Source organism: Scomber japonicus, chromosome 21, assembly GCF_027409825.1.
Source record: "Scomber japonicus isolate fScoJap1 chromosome 21, fScoJap1.pri, whole genome shotgun sequence".
Classification (NCBI taxonomy): domain Eukaryota; kingdom Metazoa; phylum Chordata; class Actinopteri; order Scombriformes; family Scombridae; genus Scomber; species Scomber japonicus.
In genome coordinates, this window is record NC_070598.1 from 11196214 (window position 1) to 11216263 (window position 20050).

At 39.9% G+C, this 20050-nt stretch overlaps 2 protein-coding genes across 8 annotated transcripts; one reads left to right on the forward strand and one right to left on the reverse strand.

Annotated features, from left to right (window-relative positions):
- Nucleotides 1-14: 14 nt before the first annotated feature.
- u2surp (U2 snRNP-associated SURP domain containing) lies at nucleotides 15-9230 on the reverse strand. Of its 6 annotated transcripts, none has more exons than XM_053342694.1 (26): nucleotides 9184-9230; nucleotides 8275-8373; nucleotides 8023-8137; nucleotides 7739-7863; nucleotides 7569-7639; nucleotides 7282-7370; nucleotides 7098-7133; nucleotides 6907-6989; nucleotides 6543-6708; nucleotides 5928-6139; nucleotides 5496-5539; nucleotides 3726-3830; nucleotides 3553-3619; nucleotides 3254-3417; nucleotides 3009-3171; nucleotides 2799-2878; nucleotides 2599-2686; nucleotides 2338-2475; nucleotides 2024-2213; nucleotides 1862-1942; nucleotides 1682-1733; nucleotides 1436-1583; nucleotides 1216-1326; nucleotides 1002-1129; nucleotides 669-854; nucleotides 15-540 (listed from the first exon to the last, which is right to left on the reverse strand). In XM_053342694.1, the coding sequence occupies exons 1-26, from the start codon at nucleotides 9226-9228 to the stop codon at nucleotides 402-404; spliced, it is 2925 nt and encodes a 974-aa protein (XP_053198669.1). In that variant the 5' UTR covers nucleotides 9229-9230; the 3' UTR covers nucleotides 15-401. The 6 variants fall into 6 exon arrangements, with proteins under 6 accessions (XP_053198669.1, XP_053198667.1, XP_053198668.1 ...); XM_053342692.1 differs by having other exon boundaries at nucleotides 669-878; XM_053342693.1 differs by having other exon boundaries at nucleotides 2329-2475.
- Nucleotides 3236-18579, forward strand: pcolce2b (procollagen C-endopeptidase enhancer 2b). 2 transcript variants are annotated; one of them, XM_053342699.1, is made up of 9 exons: nucleotides 3236-3264; nucleotides 10816-10924; nucleotides 11269-11524; nucleotides 12541-12665; nucleotides 12929-13065; nucleotides 13173-13336; nucleotides 14335-14418; nucleotides 17905-18072; nucleotides 18449-18579. In XM_053342699.1, the coding sequence occupies exons 1-9, from the start codon at nucleotides 3236-3238 to the stop codon at nucleotides 18577-18579; spliced, it is 1203 nt and encodes a 400-aa protein (XP_053198674.1). The 2 variants fall into 2 exon arrangements, with proteins under 2 accessions (XP_053198674.1, XP_053198675.1); XM_053342700.1 differs by lacking the exon at nucleotides 3236-3264 and adding an exon at nucleotides 10388-10536.
- The last annotated feature ends 1471 nt before the right edge of the window (nucleotides 18580-20050 follow it).

The window sequence follows — 20050 nt, forward strand, 5'->3', positions numbered from 1 at the left end:
ATCACCACATCATGTTTGATTAGAAATGACACCTTTTTATTACGAATTTTTGTTTTTATGTGAACTACAAAAACAGAAAATGACAGCATGAATATAAGACTATTGTCATCACACTCTGTACGGGTGTGGTCTACCACATGGATGAATTCCATTTGGGAAGTGGTGGGGAATCAGGACACACAAGCACATTATTTTTTTACAATATAAAACAGCAATGGCTCCATCTGTTTGATATACCAGATGGAAACCCATGCAGCACCCTCCACTCTTCATTGTCTATACATTAACATTTGGGCAGAGATCTTCAGCTGCCAAATCATTCAAATCTTTTATACAATACGGCGCAGAGAAGGTAAGGATGAGGGGGGTGGAGGGGGTTGAAGGTTGAGGGAAAAGAAGTGTCAGTGTTTGCTCTTCTTTGATTTTTTGTGAGACCGGTGAGGGGACCTTGATTTGGAGCGGGACTTCTTGGCTGATTTCTTGGGTGTCCTGGAGCGTGACCTCCTGGATCGTTTGGGTGTGCGAGGTGATGAGGGGGATCTGGAAGGAAAAACACATTTGTTATGACTTTAAGATTTAATCCCCCTGCAATTAACTAACTGATCCAGAGAGAAATGATGCCTGATCAACTGTGTTTAAGGTAGCAAAACATTGACCAGATTTTGTACCTCTTGGATGACTTTTTGTTGCTGGATCGAGGGGAGTCTTTATGAGAGATGCGGGAGGATGTGTCTTTTGAGTATGAGCGGTCGGAACGCTCTGATCGTTCTGACCGCTCTGAACGGGGTGAAGACGACCGGCCTCTTCTGCTGCTGCTCCGCGTTGGGCTGGGCGACCCACTGTGACGCCGCTTCCTATCAACCGGAGGGGACAAATATCTGTCAGATGGAAATTAAACAAATCCCATGTTTTATAAAAAAAACACTGAAATACTACAACTGCACCTTTTACTTACTGATAAACCTGACACCACACTGCAACCAGCCAACTGGTTATCTCACCTCTCTTTTCTAGTTGGTGTGTCCTCCTTCTCTTTTTCCTTCTTCAGATCTTTGATCCGTGCTTCAGCTTTCTCCTTTTCTTTCTTCTCCCTCTCTTTCTCCCGTTCAAGTTTCTCTTTTTCTTTTTCCTACCAGAGAAAAACAATATATGACCTCCATTGACTCCTGTATTTTATATGATCTGTAGCCAAATGTGCAGAGAATAATTAGATACCTTTTGTAGTAGTTTGTCCCTGTAGTGCTCCACCTGCTCCTGAATACTGTGGCCGGGTTTCTTGGGCCTTTTCCCTAACTCCAGCTCGTCCTGGAACTTCATAACTTTAACCTGGATGAACACCACAAGGAAGGAAAATGGTCAAAACAATACATTTCATGCTGTTGTGGTTAGTAGTGGGGTGGTAGTGGTGGTAGTGGTGGTGACTATTGTTAAGTACCTCTATCTCTCTCAGCTTGGTGCGTTTTTCCTCGTTCATTTCAGACAACTTGGTCTTAATATCTGGGTCATCTCTGATGGGGTTAGAATAACTCGGAGTATCTTCTGAGCGGGGGCTCTTGTCATCGTCATCACTGTCGTCTTCATCCCTTTAGAGGTGGATACATTTTAAGAAAAAAAGGGTTAGGGTATTTGGACAACAGAACAGACTGTTATCCTCAAATCAGAGCACGCAAACACAACTCACTTTTTAGCTTCTTCTGGCTGCTCAAATATCTCCCATTTTGAAGTTGTCACAGCTGAGGAGCAAACAAAAGACAATAAATAAGAATGCATACAGAACTGGTGACACAAAGGTAGTTTATGTACTGAGGTTAAAACTTCTCATGTTGAAACCGAATAGTTTGATGCCACCAAAATGTCTCACCTTGAGACTCTAACTCAGCCTCATCCACTGCTTCCCATTTTGACGGTGCTACCTTAAAGGTTGCCTCCTTGGATTGATCAACTTTAAAAACAAGGGAAATAAAATCAATAACTTGAGTCACTGTACAAGACTTCATCTTGCGTTAATCTTAGCACCACTCACAAGGTATTCCATCTATGTCCTCCTCCATTTGCTTGATAGGAACACCGTCTAGGTCATCTAGAGGGGCTCCGTCAATTGGGGCCCCATCGATAGGCCCTGCGTCAATCGGTATCCCATCCACATCCTCCAGCGGAGTTCCATCGACATATTCCACTATTGGAGCCCCGTCAATGTCCTCTGTTGGCTCAGGCTGGGCAAAACACATTACAAAAATGATTCAAACTTAGGAGTCTAATAAATGATGGTATAGGTTTTTAAAGCAAAGTTATTGGTAAGAGAATTTTGAAGTACTGTACTTTATTTACATCGTTTACCTCTACTGGGATGATAACAGGCTCCTTTTCAACTGAAAGATTAACTAGACCCAGGAAGATGTTCTGCAGTTTGATAAGGAAGGGGTCTGGATACACAGCCCAGTCCTCCCATGCACGGAAACATGACATAACACGTTGCTGCCACAAAAAAAAAAGAAAGCAAGATAAAGGCAGCTGAGTGACATACTACAGGTGACAAAATTGATTATGTAAATGATTCAATAGGTTTAAGTTACTGAGCAGGAATTGGATATTTGGTACCTTAAAGTTTTCAGACTGAAGGTGGCCTTGTATCGTTTTGTATGTTGCATTGAGGTCAGAGAAAATCTGGCAGAGCTTTGTCTCAAAACTGTAGAGAAAAGGGTCAGATCGATTTATGATTTTAAAAACTGAAGCAGTGACTTTGGAATATTGATCTTGAATTGACAGTGATGTGTGAGATTGTAAATTGCACAACTTACTATTTTCTGTAATAAGACGCGTTGGCTACTTTGGCAGAAGAGTTGTACAGCACATCCGAAACAAGATATAACCGTGCAATCTGAAATGTCAAAGAGAAAACATTAACCCCAAAGGAATGTTTCTGAAGTTAATGGTCTAACACAGATTACTAATTTATCCATCATAATGATTAGTCTATTTCTCAGCAGTAGGCCGGTGTAACGCCTTGCCTTTTTCGGAAGAGGGGTCTTGAGGATGGAAAGGGACTCTGTGATGCACTCCACTATCTCCTCAGCAGCTTCCGCGTGACTGAGACAAAACAGCATGGCTTCTGCTATGTCTCCCCTCCTTGGAGTCAATCCACGCAGCATCTCCTCTAGTTTGTCTCGCTCTCTGCAGAGATAAAGAATCAATGACAGCGTGTTTTATGACTGAACTTGAACTTACGGCAATATTCATGTGCAAATTGTCTTACTCTTCTTTCAAGCAGCCTTTCTTGCTAGACTCCTCCTCTTCCTCCTCTTCTTCACCATCATCATAAGGGCCGTGGAGGTATGGATTAAGAGGAGGCGGACGCCACAAAGAGCCATTCTTAAACATTCTAAAATCCTCTGTTCGCCATTTGGCTGGTGATTCACCCTGAGCGAGTAATGACTTCAGTCAATATCAAAACATAGACTGCTTGACTTTCATCCTAGAACATTATGTACTTCATTGTGGGCTAGATGCCACTGGAATTCTCCACTGAGCCATTTTTAAACATAGAAATCAAACCTGTAGTATGGAGTACAGCTTCCACCGGTAGTATACATGTGCTGGACTCTGGTTCTCAAACAGAAACCTTAAAGAAAAAGAAAAGGAAAAAACATCATAACTCTGCAAAAACAACCTTTTTAAGTGCTGGAATGACAAGAATCCCAACATTTCTGATGTGCAACTGGACTGACCTGTACATGGGATTATTGATTTCTCTGTTCATGATCATGGCTTCAAACATTGGGCCTTCACGCACCACAAACTCGATCATTCGGTGGATGAGAGAGAGCAAATTCCTACAAGAAAAACACAGTTAAAGCAAACAGATTCAGACTGGCCAGACTCTTGAGCATTACAAAAAGCCTGTCTGCTCAAGTTTAATTTATGCTTGGTGGTTTGACACTCACAACAGTTGCCTCTCAAAACACATACCATAATGCATGATTGATTTAAAAAAAATATTGTAGGGCCTAACTGCAGCTGTTGCTCACAGCAGGCTGTAACTGAATAGTACGCTGTCCTCGTATTACTTATATTATATATTTGGGCAGACGACCGCCTATACATATATAGCAGCAGTCATATATTATATACATATACAACACAGAGACAACAGTCAAAAAGTGTCACATGACCAGGCATAAATTAAATGTAATGTGACTATGCCTCTGGGCCTAAGCAGAACATTAATGTATAAAATGCTGGCAAAAATCAAAAGTCTTAAAAGTAACAAGTGATAGCAGTGAAACATTCATATGAATTAAGATTTAATTCAATCTAACAATTCAGGTAACCGTAGATTTTTTTTAAATTGTGTGCAAAATTTAATCAAGTTCCTAATAATGTTCATGTTTGTGTCCTTCAAGAGTGCAGTGCAACAGGTTTTAATTACATTGCACAGCCTGGACCCATTCTTTGAAATCTTCCTAGATACAAATAGTACAAAATGGGAAACAAGTGAAGCTGAGGAAGTTGGGAAAGTAGAAGCGAGACATTGATAAGACACTGTAGTGACTGAAAAATTTGTCAATACCATGCCTTTCAATTCTCACTCATCTCCTGACTAATGTGAAGTGATGAAGAACCAAAGCAGTATAGGATAATTGGCCTAAATATCTTATCTAGTGGTGGAGCTGATAATGACTCAATACAGTGCAAATAGGATCACTAGACTTCTTTTGTGACAATTTCTGGATAGAGATACATGGTGCAGGCTGCATACAATTAGCCTAAAGTGGCCAACAAGACAAAGGATGTCTTTCATTTGACAACACAGATCACATTTACTTGTATTGGAGCCGATCGTACCAATGGCGGGGTAAAATTCTGTATACTTTCCCAATCCATCCCATGATGCTTTTCAGGTCCCTCGCTGCTGCAGACAGTTCAACTTGTGCTGCTCACCAAGGCCAATGTCAAAGGTCATATAGAGACTAATACTGGGAGGTTTGGATTTGTTGACAGGGGCCAGATTTACTGAGCTCCCGATAGAGTGACAGAGGCCAAGGGGGAAGACGGTGTGCGTGAGCAATGGTCAGAGAGCAGGAACACATCTAGATCTAGAATCAGAAGACTACATATGTGGCAGAGTAACATGTCACTAAAGTTGAGAGCAACACGATTAAATGTTGATGTATGGGTTGGAACCGTGATGGACTTGAGTCATGATCTTTGGCTCTAAACAGCACATTAAATAAGCACTAAACTGATGTTTGGCTACATATTTAAAAAGGAAAACATGAGAGATGGTGGAATGTGAAAAAGCAAGGTACAAAACAAACTTCAGTCAGTATTATTCTATGTACTAATATGAAGACATTATACAATTGCTTCAACCATTGCTCACCCATACTGACCAGCCCCCTGTAGCATGCAGTGATCAACTGATCAAACTTTTAGCTTCATTATGGGATGTTTTTGTCTAAGTTTGTACACCAATTTAAAAAAAGAAAAACATGTACCTTTCTGTTGGGATAACCACTTTGACTATGGCTTGCGACAGAGTCTGTATATGAAGTCACATCAGATAATAAACATAGAATGTGAGTATTGTTAAAAAGGCAACAGGTGAAAAATATAAAAAATGCATTTAAAAGTGCAAAGAGACAATAACTTTCCTTTACTGCTGTCAGTTTTACTAAAGGCCAAACACCCCTGACACTCTACTCATTTACCATAAACACTGCATATTTTCCACACAATAACATTCTATTAAGCCAACTTTTAAATTCATTGAAAAAAGCTAGTTTAACAATGTAAAATCTATCATTTACAGAAACTAGGATTAAAACCTTTCCTGACCGCTCATTATAAAAGGCTAACATCTTACCAGCAGAATTAACAAAACACTGCCATAACCCATGTGAAAATACTATGCTGACATTCTAAGTTACCTTCTCAAACTCCTCCTTGTTTTTAGGTGGAGGAAGCAGGGGAGCATTGGGGTTCTTTAGCCTCTCCCGGGGCTGTCCGTTGAAAGGAAGGCCAGAGGGAGGCGGTGGGAGTGTGTGCTCCATCATGGAAGGAGGGATGTAGATGGGATGTGGTGGAATGGGCACACCTTTGCCCCATCCTAATTTCATCTCAAAGTTCATTATCATCTTTCCTGTGATTGAAGTAAAAAGACAATGTAATATGTTTCAACCCAAGCTATTCATAAATGTGACTTAATTGCAAAATTTAATGTCTCATTGGAGACACAAACAAACTGCTGTAGCTACAAGTCATGGACACACTGTTTTGCTAACAGGGCTTTTTTAAGGGCAACAACCAAACCAGCATCAAACAGGTCTGAACTGACATCTGCAGTTCTGTTTACATGCTGTTTAATGTGTTGCAGCCTAGCAACTAATTAGCTACCTAGCTGCTAACTGACTTATCGGTGAATGTCTGTTCAGTAAGAAGTGTTCAAGTTTTGATGACGTGGTCACAGGCTATATTTTCATTTACTAATAATATATTAAATATATATTTTATATATATTTTATACATATATTATAAATGCATACCATTTAAATTTTTGAGTGCTCTCTCAGCATCCCTCCTGTTCATGAAAGCCACAAAGCCACAGTTCCTCTCCCGAGCCCTCTCTTCGTCTGTCCTCGGCCACATGATCTTCACACTGGCCAGAGGGCCATAGCGGCCAAATTCTTGACACAGCATCTCCTCATTCATCTATGAATCAAAGACAGGAAGACATACATGTTTACTTTTAAGATGGAAACAGGGTAAAAATCTGTACTAAATAACAACTGGAAACCTGGGAAATAAAGCACGTGCACAAGTCAAGCACTCCTGTTTTTAGTGAATCTGTTAGTCATTGCCTTAGTGTCTCTCTTCTACACTTTGCGTTATGTTTGGATCTAAATTCACCTGTGGATTGATGTTTCCGAGATACAAGTTTGTAGTGGATGGGTCTCCAACATCATGGGAACCAGGTGCACAATCATCTAAAACTGCAGAGACATAGAAAAGAGAAAATTTTCCCATGGCTGTCTGACAGGACAACACATGCTCTTAGCAAGATGAAGATATTCACGGCCACTATATTGAGTCAAAATTACCACTGGACGGACGGTTTCTCCTTGAAGAACCATCCGCTAAAAGAAGCAGAAAAGCAGTATAAATTTTGTTTCAGGGTAAAAGTGGAAATGTCGGGTGGGGAGAGGAGTAAAGCGTGCAGGACAGAGGCCATTTCAGGCCAAGTTAGTACATAAAACACAGTCAATCAACTTAAAAGACACTTACATGAGCGTCTTCCATCCATGCCTGAGAGAGGTTCAAAACGACTAACACGTCCTTTCATCTTGTGTCGCTCATCCCTTTCCTCCTGTATTCTGCAAGAAACAGCACATAATACAATTAAGTACAACTTATGTTAGAATGATTACTACTTTTTAAGTTCCCTGAAAAAAGTGAACAGTGCAAGTGAAGACTTCCAAGCAACACACTGTTTCACTTTCTCAACTATTTCTCACATCAACACCTGGGTTTCCACCAATCTAAACTATTAAAATGGGAAATAGAAAGCTTACTGTTTAAGTTCTTCTTTGAAGAGCTCCAAGTTGCTCTTCTTCTTTTCCTTTTCATTACTTTTCTTTAAAGTCTGAAAAACAGATGTAGAATTATGATTAGCAAAATAAAAAGAAAGCAGTATTAACTATAGCAGTAAGCAAGAGATGCTCCTATATGTGATAGTACTTACATGTCTTTTATCTAAAGCTAAAAACTGAGGTGGGGTTTCCAAAGGCAAAAAACTTTTTGTTTGGTTCTCAAAACGTGACTTGGGCTTATACAACTTTCCTTTCTTCTCATCAGCAGCTGCTTCCTCTGGAAGAAGAAAGAATACGTTGGTACCATATTAAAAAAGGAAATTGCATTAGTATGTCAGTTTTTTATGTCCAAGGATGCTGTGAATTGTGCTTGAGCATTAATATATCATGCAATCCCTTTGGTAAATGCAGAGTGAAAATATTAGAAATACTGTACCTTTTGTTGCATTTGCAATACCACCACGGACAAAAGCCTTGACCTTGCCCTCCCCGCCTCCCTCAAAAGCAGCAAGAAACTCCTCATAAATCTCTGCTGCTGCCCGCTCATCCTCCTGAACATAGAAATCAGCATCAAAGTCAATAAATACATCATTAAAATAGCTGATGCAGTTTTGGCAATATATGTTAGGCCTTGCCATACAATATGTAGCCGATATTCTAACATTTAAAAACAACCCATCATACTTACCTTTTTCTTTATTTCATCTTGTTCTTTCTTGCTTAGGGTCCTTTTTGCCACTGCCATTTTTCCAATGCTGAAAGACTTCAGTTTGCTCTCAAGCAGCGCCTGCCGATGTAAACAAAGCATGGTTAGCTTTCAACAGGTATCTCCTCACTCTCAATTAGGCGCATATTTAAAACCCACATACACATTATCCATCACAAAGATCACTTATGCTTCGAGCAGTGTCATCACTATTATTCAGATGACAAATGAAACATGAAAATGGTCATGTTGACAGTGAAGTGAAGCGGGGTTAGTTACCGTAATACCACACAATTCATTCGCGCTTCACTGTGAAGTGGGTTGTGTGCACACATAGTTAAATGATCACAGCTCTAACATTTTATGGATGCACTGTAAGTTGCGTATGCTTCTCACTTCCAATTTTATTGTAGTTGGATATAAAGAAATATCACCAACTGGGCAAAATTAGCCAGAGGCCTAACAAACTGGTATCTGCCACAGCGCCCTCGACTGAATGCGGCTGCTGCATGGAGCTAACAAACGCCGAGATATATTGTTATAGGCCCTAGCTCCCAAATATTGAATTTACCATTTCAACACTCAAGCATATAAACACCACACATTGTTCTGTTCTTAAGAGTAGCTACAGTTGTATCAACGCTATAAGCTAGCCACGAGAACAACACTCCTTTCTGCATCAACCTCTTGCCTGTGGATGCTAAATCGTTAGCTTAGCTTAGCTACGTTAGCCAGTGTGGCTAACACCGCTGCGCACACTCGCAACTGTTGTCTCGTGCAAGCTACATACACATAAAACACTCAAAACGTTGTTCAGGTACACTAATATTGACATTGATTTCATTACAGCAGATAAGACTGAGTAAATGCAAGCACAAACGGTAAATTCACCTTAGCGCTAGCTTTCTGAGAGCCACCAGGCGTACGGTCCGCCATCTTTTGTGGAGCTAAAATAAAATCGACCTCCGATTAGAAGATAGCGGCAAATGTGAAACTCTAGGCGACACAGTCAATCACCGAGTAAATGATGACCAACACTTATCTTCTCACCCTCAACTCAGTTCAATTCAAATTCAATATATATATGTATCAGTTGTGTATATATTTATCAGTTTTATATACACAGTTTTTATGAATGTTTTAATGCATTTAAGTAGCCGTATGTGCAGTAAGTATCAGCACAGTGTGATGGTCAGTGTGCGGGAATACACAACTGATTGACAGTTTTCATTCACAACCAGGGTTTTTATAGTTTTCATTAGTTTTTTATTTTATTTAGTTTTTCAGTGCTTTTTTGTTTTTTTGTTTTTTTTATTAGCCATGTTTTCAAATACTTTCTGGGTCTTGGTGCAGGTGGCGGATGGTTAAAAAGTGCAGTTTGGTTTCCAGCACCTGCTGTATTCCCCCCTCCTCCACGCATTTCATTGACATAGTCTAGTTAGGCTAAATGAAAAATACTATAGGCCTAAATGTGCACAATGACGTTTAGATAATTGTTATACCATTTTGGTCCAGCAGATGGTACCCTCGTTCTCTGTCTCTGTTTCTCTCATCCTATAGTCTATAGGACCTGTCATACCTGTGCATGTTAATAGGCCTATGCCAAGCCACAGCCCACGGCGTTTTCAAAAATCTTAAAAAAAGATATTCCATCTGGTGTAAATGTACATTCCTGATAGAGAACAGGACATAGTTGTCTTCTATCACTTCACATCTGATCAATGCAGTCTATATTCGCAAGCAGTGAGTTGTGTGATATGCTTTGGCTATTTATCAACTCTCTGTCATATGCATATATATGTATAGAGGCCATGGTTGATATTGAGTGGGATTCCAAATCATTCATGTATGAAGTCCCGAGTCAAGTTTATTCATGCCACCTCCTTTAAGCTTTTTGGTCCAGGTGTCGTATGCGAGACCCCACACCCCCAAGCTCGTCTTTAATGTTTTTTTTTCTTTTTTCTTTTTTTTTGAAAAAGCAGTAGCCTGTGCTCCGTCCCTCCTACCACGCAGAACAAACGCTATATTCATCTGCTCCAGTTTGCAGTTGCTGAAACTCCCTGCAGGAACTCCTGGGTACTTTTCCCCACCATTTCAGCTGCTGAACACAATGCCATTCATGCCACGGGGCGAAAACAGGCGAAGCGCCTGCTCCGGTAACCCAACAATGTGGAGAACATGCAGTATTTTTTGCGCATGGAGTCTACTGTTATTGACAGAGGTCTGTGCGCAGTCTCAGCGGAGGTACAGCTTTATTTACATTATTTCAAAATTTATTGGAAGGCTTTATGAGCAAGCAAGGTGTCAGGATTCCCATGTAGGCTGTGGGACTGTGGAGAAGCAATGAACTGGAGTTTATTTAGAGGAATATTCTGCAGTCTGGGCTGCTTTCAGTCAGGACATGTGGCGCATTGTCGAGGAATTAAATCTGTGTAAATCAATCGCAGGCTGTCGTTAATGTTAATACTATGTTCAGTGGTGTAACACATCATTATCATCTAGAAAACATTTTCCCCCTCCTAGACCAATCTTCACATGCGGCGGAAACATCACAGGAGAATCAGGAGTAATCGGGAGCCAGGGATACCCAGGAGTTTACCCTCCAAATACCAAATGTGTGTGGAGAATCACAGTGAGTGCAACTTCATATTTTCATGTTTTGCTTTCTTACCACAGTCTAAAATCATTATAATGATAAAACTAAGAGTCCTCAATGGCTTGTCAATTAAAATCTCAACGCACAACTCCACTATTTAGTAGTAGTTTAGCCTATTAACCCCACACCCCATATACTTCTAAAAATACTTGCCTCGATCAGCCAGTTTATGGCAGTTTTTGCTGACTGACTTCCTTACATGACTGTAGGTGATATTTAGTCAGTCAAGCTGAGGGTAACTGGAAAAAGCTGCATTCATAGCATGCACTTAGTGATAATGACAAATTGACCCTTAATGCCCTCTGTAAATTCCCACCCAGGTCCCTGAGGGGAAAGTGGTGGTCCTGTCATTCCGCTTCATCGACTTGGAGAGCGACAACCTTTGCCGCTATGACTATGTGGATGTTTACAGTGGCCATGTCAGTGGACAGAGACTGGGTCGCTTCTGTGGTACGTTCAAGCCCGGAGCCCTGGTTTCCACGGGCAACAAGATGCTCATGCAGATGGTATCTGATGCCAACACTGCTGGGAGTGGCTTCCTTGCTGTTTTCTCTGCTGCCCATCCACATGAGAGAGGTAGGCAAACATGTGGAAGAAGGAGTTCTTGTCATGGTGCCTTTTAGTCTTGCTGCCCCACACAATATCTTGTCACTACCATGTAGGCTATGTAATTACTTAAGCCCACCCTGGGAATGTAATACAATTCTGGGAGTGTGTATATTTGGGCAGAGGGTCAAATTAACAAGGCTGTTTAACATGGGTTGCCTCTGAGAGGTCATAGCATTTATGGCGAGAGAGAGGAGGGACATTAACCTTTCTTACTTCAGCTGTGAATCACATTTAAGGCATACAGCTGTTCTTCTCAGTACAAGTCAGTGACCATTGGGGGTTTTCAGCAGTCCAAGATAATGCTATGGGTTTGGACAAAAAGAGAAGAACATCTCAACCCTTTTCACAGTGTGATGTGGAATTTCTCGCTGACATTTTTTGGAGCACTTGAGTCCAAGGCACAGGTCAGAAGTATCAGTTTAGAGTTGACCAAGCCTTTTCCTCTCTGCAGGATTACAAAGTCTCGTCCACTGTTAGACGAGATGGTAGCATATTGCAAACTGACTGTTGTCATACTGTCCCTGAGTGTTGTCACAACTGCACAGCACCAAAACTCTTCTATTTTTGTCATTGTGCTAAACTGTACTTGGCATGTTGAAAAGGAAATCAATCTAAGTGTATGTTTCGCAGAAAAAAAGAGAGATTCCAGGGTTTTAAAGTCATTATTGAACTGATGTTTATCAGATGCTTGACTTCATCAGAGGCATGCAGTATTTATTTTTAAATCACTAACTACACAGGACTAATTAGTGACTTACATTTAAGGGCACTCATAATCACAAAGGAGGTGATGAGAGCACTTGTTGAAGTAAACAAGTGGTTAATTACAGGATCATAATGTATACAACATTATCAACTTTCAAAAGAGGGTAAATAAGATCTGGATAATTTCTTTCATGGAACAGGAATTATATTTTGCTGATTGATTGCACAATCATGGTCCTGATGACAGTCTAAGATTAACTTTGGTTATTACTCAACAGGGGACCAGTACTGTGGAGGCAGATTAGACAAGCCTTCTGGGACGTTCAAAACACCCAACTGGCCTGAAAAGGACTACCCGGCTGGTGTCACCTGCTCCTGGCACATAGTGGCACCAAAGAACCAGGTCAGACTGTTCAAAATGATTTCATCTTTATATTTCTTAATATAATGAAGTTCAATGACTGAAACAACCCTTAAATGAATACAGATTTGTGGAAATTCGCCGACTGAGCAGCTAATGGTTAAACATGTATAAAACGTTCCCTCAATGTATAACGGGTGTGGAACAAGCCTACATCATCCCACAAATGACAGGGTACCCTTTGATCGGCCTTGGGTCGATTACAAGTTTGTGCTTGATGAAAGAGTCCTGTCTTCTTGCTGCAGATCATTGAAGTGAAGTTTGAGAAGTTTGACGTGGAAAGAGATAACTACTGCCGTTATGATCACGTCTCCATTTTCAACGGGGCGGAAATCAATGATGCCAAGAGGATTGGAAAATACTGTGGAGACAGCCCCCCAGCGTAGGTGATTCTGTCATGCAGGAGATTTTTATTGTACACTCAAACATCCATCCCATGACTTCCTCTCAGTTTCACCCTAAGTGTACTTTCCTGTGTTTCTTCTGCAGGCCAGTGTTCTCTGATGGAAACCAACTTCTAATCCAGTTCCTCTCAGATCTCAGTCTAACCGCAGATGGCTTCATTGGACACTACAAGTTCAGACCAAAGAAATTCCCCACCACCACAATACCACCCACCACTACCACTCAGCCAGTCACCACCAGGCCCATACGTAGGTAGCAGCTTTTATCCAATCATAATCTCCATCTAACATCTGTATTTGTTGATGTAGCTATGAGACTTACTGGCTTTGGACTTCGGGATTCTTTTGTCTCACATGTGGGGATTATTTATCTTTATTTTACCCAAGGGAGATCTGGAACCTGCCTCTGATAGCAGATTTGGACAAGAAAAGGAATAAGTGAAGTCTATTGCTGAAGTCATAGTACAATGAAGTGATTATTAACTCCTGCAAGAGCTGTCCTTATACTGTTTATAGATCAAAATTCTGACCTGGGCTGCTTTACAGTGCATGTGGATATATAGATAACATAATTACAAATACTCTGTTTAAATCAAATAGGTTAAGTGGTGAGTTACTTTAAAAAGTCATACCTAATAAAGGATCTTTATGATTCGGTGTACAGACAGTGAATAGAACACACAGTACTTTTAAGATGCAGCCAATAACAGTACATGTTCAAACACAACATATGCTAAAACTGGTGTGTTTCACTGACATTACTCTTGTGTAAACTGTACGTAACACAAATTCATATGCGCCGTGGGTGTGTGTCCGCACCCGCATTCGCAGTCCATTTTCAGACTCAAACTGACATTCCCACATACACACTGTTGTTTTTTCCCCTTAGTCAAGCCAGGTTATTTTGGCACCTCTGTGTCCTGATGTCATACTGTGACAACACTCTCTGGTTGGCTTATCTTCTCCAAGTTTTCCCTTTTCAGTAAGGATAATATTTAGAGTCTTGGTTCTTTCCTTTATAGACTCTTTACTATCTCTAACTCTAAAAACATGTTCTCTAGCCACACTGGGTCAATTGTTTTATACACTGTGTGTGAGACTGAAAACCATTCATTTTGAAGATGCTCTTAAGCTGAGAAATTTCTATAAATGAACCAGAGTAGAAACAGATGCAACCATAACTTACTTGCTTGCATCACTGGCAGGCAAAAATTACAGATTGAATTTTCTTGTGTGTGCCTCCACAGCCCTGAAGTACTCTGTAGCCCTGTGCCAACAGAAATGCAAAAGACGGGGAACGCTTGAGAGCAATTACTGCTCCAGCAATTTCGGTAAGAACGTCAATGCTTATTGCAATTTATGTAAACCACATAAGCTACAGTCACTGATATGCCAAAGCTTTGCTTGTGTTAATATTGAACTTATCTCTTGTTACATATATACTAATCCCAAACCTAAACACTAGGCAAGTCAAGTCAAGATTATTTATAAAGCACATTTCATAAGACAGGCATAGACTCAGTGTGCTTCAAGGTAAAATAAAAGCAGGCATATGGGGTAATATATGAAAAAAACATATAAGATATGCAGTAGGGCCATAATGACAGAAGGCAATATAAACTGATTTAAAATGTATTCTAAGTACAATAAGATCGATGATCTAAGGGATCTGCTCAGTACTAGTATTTAAAAAATCAATTCTTTGTTTTACTGGGAGTGGTGTGTTCAAGCCTGTTGGTTTTAGTTAACATTCTGACTGCAGCATTTTAAAGGAACTGGAATTGATTTATTTGTCAGTCCAACAAAAAGTGAATTACATTTATCGAATTTATTAGAAATAAACACATGAACTAGCTTTCCATAGTCTGACTGTGACAGAAAGAAACTTTTAGATATATTTCAGAGATCATAAAAGGCTGTCTTGGATATTAGATATGTGCTTCTGGAAGTTAAGATCAGCATCCAAAATCACACCCAAATTTTTGGTCTGCTCACAAGATTTTACCGTCAAAGCGTCCATCTGGTCCTAATAAAAGAATCTCTATTTTGTCCTCATTTAGCTGTAAAAACATTTTGGCCAGCCAATATTTGGTATCTGCTATGTACTGGATGAGGTCCTTCATTGGATTACGGTTGTTGCAAAAACAGATATGTATAACTGTGTGTCATCGGTAGAGATGTTGTATAAAATATTGTATAGCTGAATGATGGACACAAGTGAGAGCGTATACAAATTAACCAGCAGCAGACCAAGAATTGACCCTGGTAGGACTCCATATGGATTACTGATTTTAGCCGATTCAAACTTACCAATAGAAACAGAAAAAGATCTTCCAGTAAGATAGAAAGAAAGCCAATAAAGAACTGTGCCTAAACAGTCTCATGGTCAACAGTGGCAAAGGCTGCACTGAAGTCAGGAAGTACAAGAATAGTGACTTTATGGTTGCATGAGCTAATTTTAAGATCGTTTACAACTCTGACCAGGGCAGTTTATGCACTGTGGTCATCATGACATCATCTACCAAATGGATGAGATTTTTTTTCTGTTTTGGGAAATACTTAATTAGGAATAACCCCTTGACATGACTCATTTTCAAGGGGGTCCTAAACAACTTAGTAGGCATTGGGTCAAGAACACATGTTACAGAACTTAACTGCTGCACCACTTCTTGTATTTCAATACATTGAATAAGAGCAAAGTTAGACACAGTGTCGATAACATGGCACTGAGCTAAGGCTGTGGAAGAAGAGAGGTCACACCCACTAGCAGAGGAAGCCACAATATTATTCTTAATATTGGATATAGTGTATTTAAGAAGAGTGGAGCTCAGCAGGTATTTGTCTTGGAGGATTAACCAATTTATCAACTGTACAAAAACACAGATACAGTACAGATACTCTTGAGATTTACGTCAGCAGAGCCCACATTTGCATCAACAGCCAAATCTCCCCTGCAAGCTTTTTACAGTCCCGATCATGTCGTTATCTTTGCTCCTTAGATTTTTCACGGCGCATCTCAAAGACTTCCTTGATAGCCTGTCAGGATGTGAAACGTATACAGTAGGACACCGTTACCGCCAGTGTAAACACACACACATACACTCAGCCTCAGACTGTAGGTAAACTGTTGATAAATGAAAGTGTTGATTCAGGCTCGGCCTCAGCTTACTACTCTCGGGCTCTCTGATATTTTCTTCTCAGAGATGTTTACCACATGTGTTAGATTGGCATTTCAAAGGGGTTCAGTTGGATTTGCATCAGGAACTGAGGAAAAGGCAAGCGATGTGGTGGTGCATGCGGAAAAAGTAGCCTGTGTGATGTGGTGGAGGAGTCAGCGCTCGGTATGTTACATCATATTTTAATGAGGTGGCGAGACAGACTGAAAATAGTTAGTCTTATCAACACTTAAAGTCAAAACCATTGCTATTCCCTAATCTAATGGTGTGATATATGGACATTGGATTGTCAGAAACAATCTTCTGGTTTGTATGACAGTAGCACCAGTCACATTACTGAAGCAGGCTCGTCTTCTGCCTTGCCTCATCCCTGTCAGGAAATGAAACAAGCAGTATGTGAAGTCCAGACATATTGGTACCATCAGTGTAAAGAATCCTGCTCATGCTGAACGAGACGTGAATCCCTCTCACTCTGCTGTCACTGCTAAATGTCAGTCTCTTCCATGCTCAACGAGTCATAACAACAAAACTGTGTGTTATTTTACTCAGAGAGACTGGGTAGACTAAACAGGAAATGGCTGAAACTTTACTCAGCATATTTGTCACATTTTTCAGCAGTAGCTGGAAGAAAAAGAAAATAACTGGGAGATATAGTAGCAAACTTGTACAATTTGTCACAGCTTCAATTTCTGGATGCTGCTCAATTTTTTTTTTTAAATCTCCTGTCTTGTATAAAAAAATTCTAGATGAAAGCACTGAGCTGCTATCTGTTTTCTATTCCATATTAGATTGTATTTTATAAATTTCTAAGCAACCTTAGCTCCACTGACTCACACGTAAAACATTTCAGCTGTCTGCTGCACAATAATGATTTCACACATTTAACTTGGCCTCATCACCATCAGGGCCACATGCTGGAGTCAATAACCTTTTGAAAGTCTTAAAATTACAGCAAACGATATCCTTGATGTTGTGTATTTGTGGAGTATTTGAGAAGGAGCTATTAGCTTGCAGATGGATAAGGAAGCCATAAAAAGGTCATAAGGGGAGTGTTGAAAGCCTGGAAGGAAATGTTGAGAGGCTCTGCTGTTAATCCACCATGACATCTTTACGAACTGACTTTAAAGAGAATGCATTGAAATGTCGTCGTCACACATTGTTCACATAAACAAAATTCAACACAACTGATTCTCTGTTAAATCTCCTATTCTAAATTTCACATGTCCTTCTCTGCTGTTGAAACATTATTTTCTGTCTATATATATTGGTGGTACATTTTCCCTTTTATTGTAGCCTGCAGTGTGATAAATTGAACTGCCATGTTAAAATGTTTTTTTAATTGCCTGTCTGATATGAGTCAGTAATATCTTTCGTTCTGGCGGTTTTCCAAAGTCTCATTATGCCGCTGTTGTCACTGTGCTTATAGCTTTGGCTTTCTGTCTCACTACAGGCCAGATGCAGCTCTTGCCAAGCTACTTAATGATCATGTATTAGTTTATGTAAATTAAAAATGACAGTGGGATGTGTGTTAATTGGAAGACACATCGATTCTTATTATGTGATAGATTTTTACTGTGAATTTTTTAACACTTTTCTGTATGTTTGGTTATTTTTATCATGACCTTTGTGTGTGTGAATCAGTGATAACAGGGACTGTAATTACGGCGGTGATGAGAGGAGGAAGTATGTATGCCACTGTCTCTATCATCAACGTGTATAAGGAAGGCAGTCTGGCCATCCAGCAGGCAGGAAAGACCATGAGCACCAAGATCATAATCCTGTGCAAGAAGTGCCCATTTATCAGAAGAGGTGAGTGCTTTGGCTTCATGTTTTTAATGATATACTTGTTTGTAATATATAAAATCACTGCTACAGAAAATTGCGTTCTCTAAACGATTACAATCACTATGCAGTTCCTGGTTGACTGTTTTGAATAACCTATGGCTCTGAGTTTGCCTCCTCTGCTGTGCCGTCACGCTCAATTGATAGAGCTCGCACCCAAAATGTGAGGTGAGCGGCAGAACTCAAAGTCCAAACAGTCAATGAAACATTAAATATGTTTATATGTATGCATATAAACATATGGTATACAGACCTGCCGCATTGAGATTCTGATGTTTGGCCTCCCTGAATGTCTCTGCCGTTCCGCCACTGCATTCAGGCTCTTTCTGTGTGACCTCACCAGGGTTGAACTACATCTTCATGGGCCAGGTGGACGAGGATGGGCGGGGGAAGATCGCCCCTCAGCACTTTGTCATGGCGTTTAAGACAAAGAACCAGAAAGGACTCAACGTCCTGAAAAACAAACGTTGCTGAGTTCCAGTAGCTCTGAGGACTGGACTGGTGTGCCTGAGGCTCAGCTGTGGATGGAAACAATTTAGCAAAAAAAACAAAAACAAACTCAATCTTCTTCTCAACAACAGAAAACACAACCCTGCCAGAGAAAGACACATAATCTACATGACTGATTAAATTAATGTCAACTCAGATTTTTGGATTAGTTAATTTGGCTGCATAAAAAAACAAGAATATATCAAATTCCTTCATTGTTGAGAGATTGCGTGTTTTTGGAATACACAAGAAGACATTAAATGCTTCCACCCTGTCTTCTATTAAGACACCAGTTAGTTCTGCAACCACAGAATCAGCTATAAAATTAGCTGAAATTTCCATCTCTCGTCTCAGCTCATTCTCACTCTGCCTGCTCACATTCCTGTCATGCCCCTAGCAGGGAATTAAATTGTAGCCAGAGCTCAGAATAGGGAATATGGCAATTCACAATCATGTTTCATAAGACATTAATGAGATTGTTTAAAACTTTCACTGTGCATCTATTCCAAATTCTTCCATACTCTCTTTCAATGGTGTCTTCCTTTGAGGCTGTAGAGCGCAATGTGAATAAAGACTGGATTAAATATTGTATTAGTATGCATTAAGAAAAGCTATTTGCCAGGCAGAAGTCTTACATTTCTAAAAGTCTGATTAATATCCATAGGGGATTTATCACAGCTGATCTTTTTTTAGTTTTAATGATAGCGTTTAAAATCTTTATATTTTATGTTCAATTTTAATGTGCAGGAGTTAGAAGTTTCTAATGTGGTGATAAAAAGTGCAATATTTAATATATTCATAATTCTTTTAAAAAGATTTTTTTTATGTGAAACAAATGAGGACCTTCCTAGCTAAAGCTTTTTTCTTCAGTTTGTTTATGGATGCAAAGCACCACCATCACTATACATTATTGACTTACTTTTCATTATTTTTAGAGGCAGAGGTATGAAATGGAAAATATTTTCATATGGAGAAGTCTGTGAATATTATTTATATTTTATTGTTTTCATCTGCCTAAATAAAACTCCTTTAACATTTTCCTTGGGTTTGTGTGTGTTTATTTACTTTCTTTACTTTTGTAACTTCCAGCTGGGAAAACAAAATGATGCCAAATAATATTTGAAGTAGTCTGATGAGAGCAGTCAGGTCAGCTATGCTCTACTAAGCATGAAAATGGATCAGGTATGTGTAATGTGACTCTCACGTGGACTGGACTGCTGAGCAGTTGGCTGAACAGTTGACTGAACAGTGTTCTCTCTTTTGGACGCATGTGGCCAAAGATCAGTTTTCAAGGAAGAGAAACCAGCAGGTAACTGCAAACCTCAAAAGCATCATGTGTATTCAGCAAATTGATGCTCTTTATGCAATTGAAGTCTCAGGATCAAATTTTTCCATAAATCTTTATTCATCTTTCTGTTGAAAACAATGGCTTTCTTTATTTACAAAAAGGTTCAAT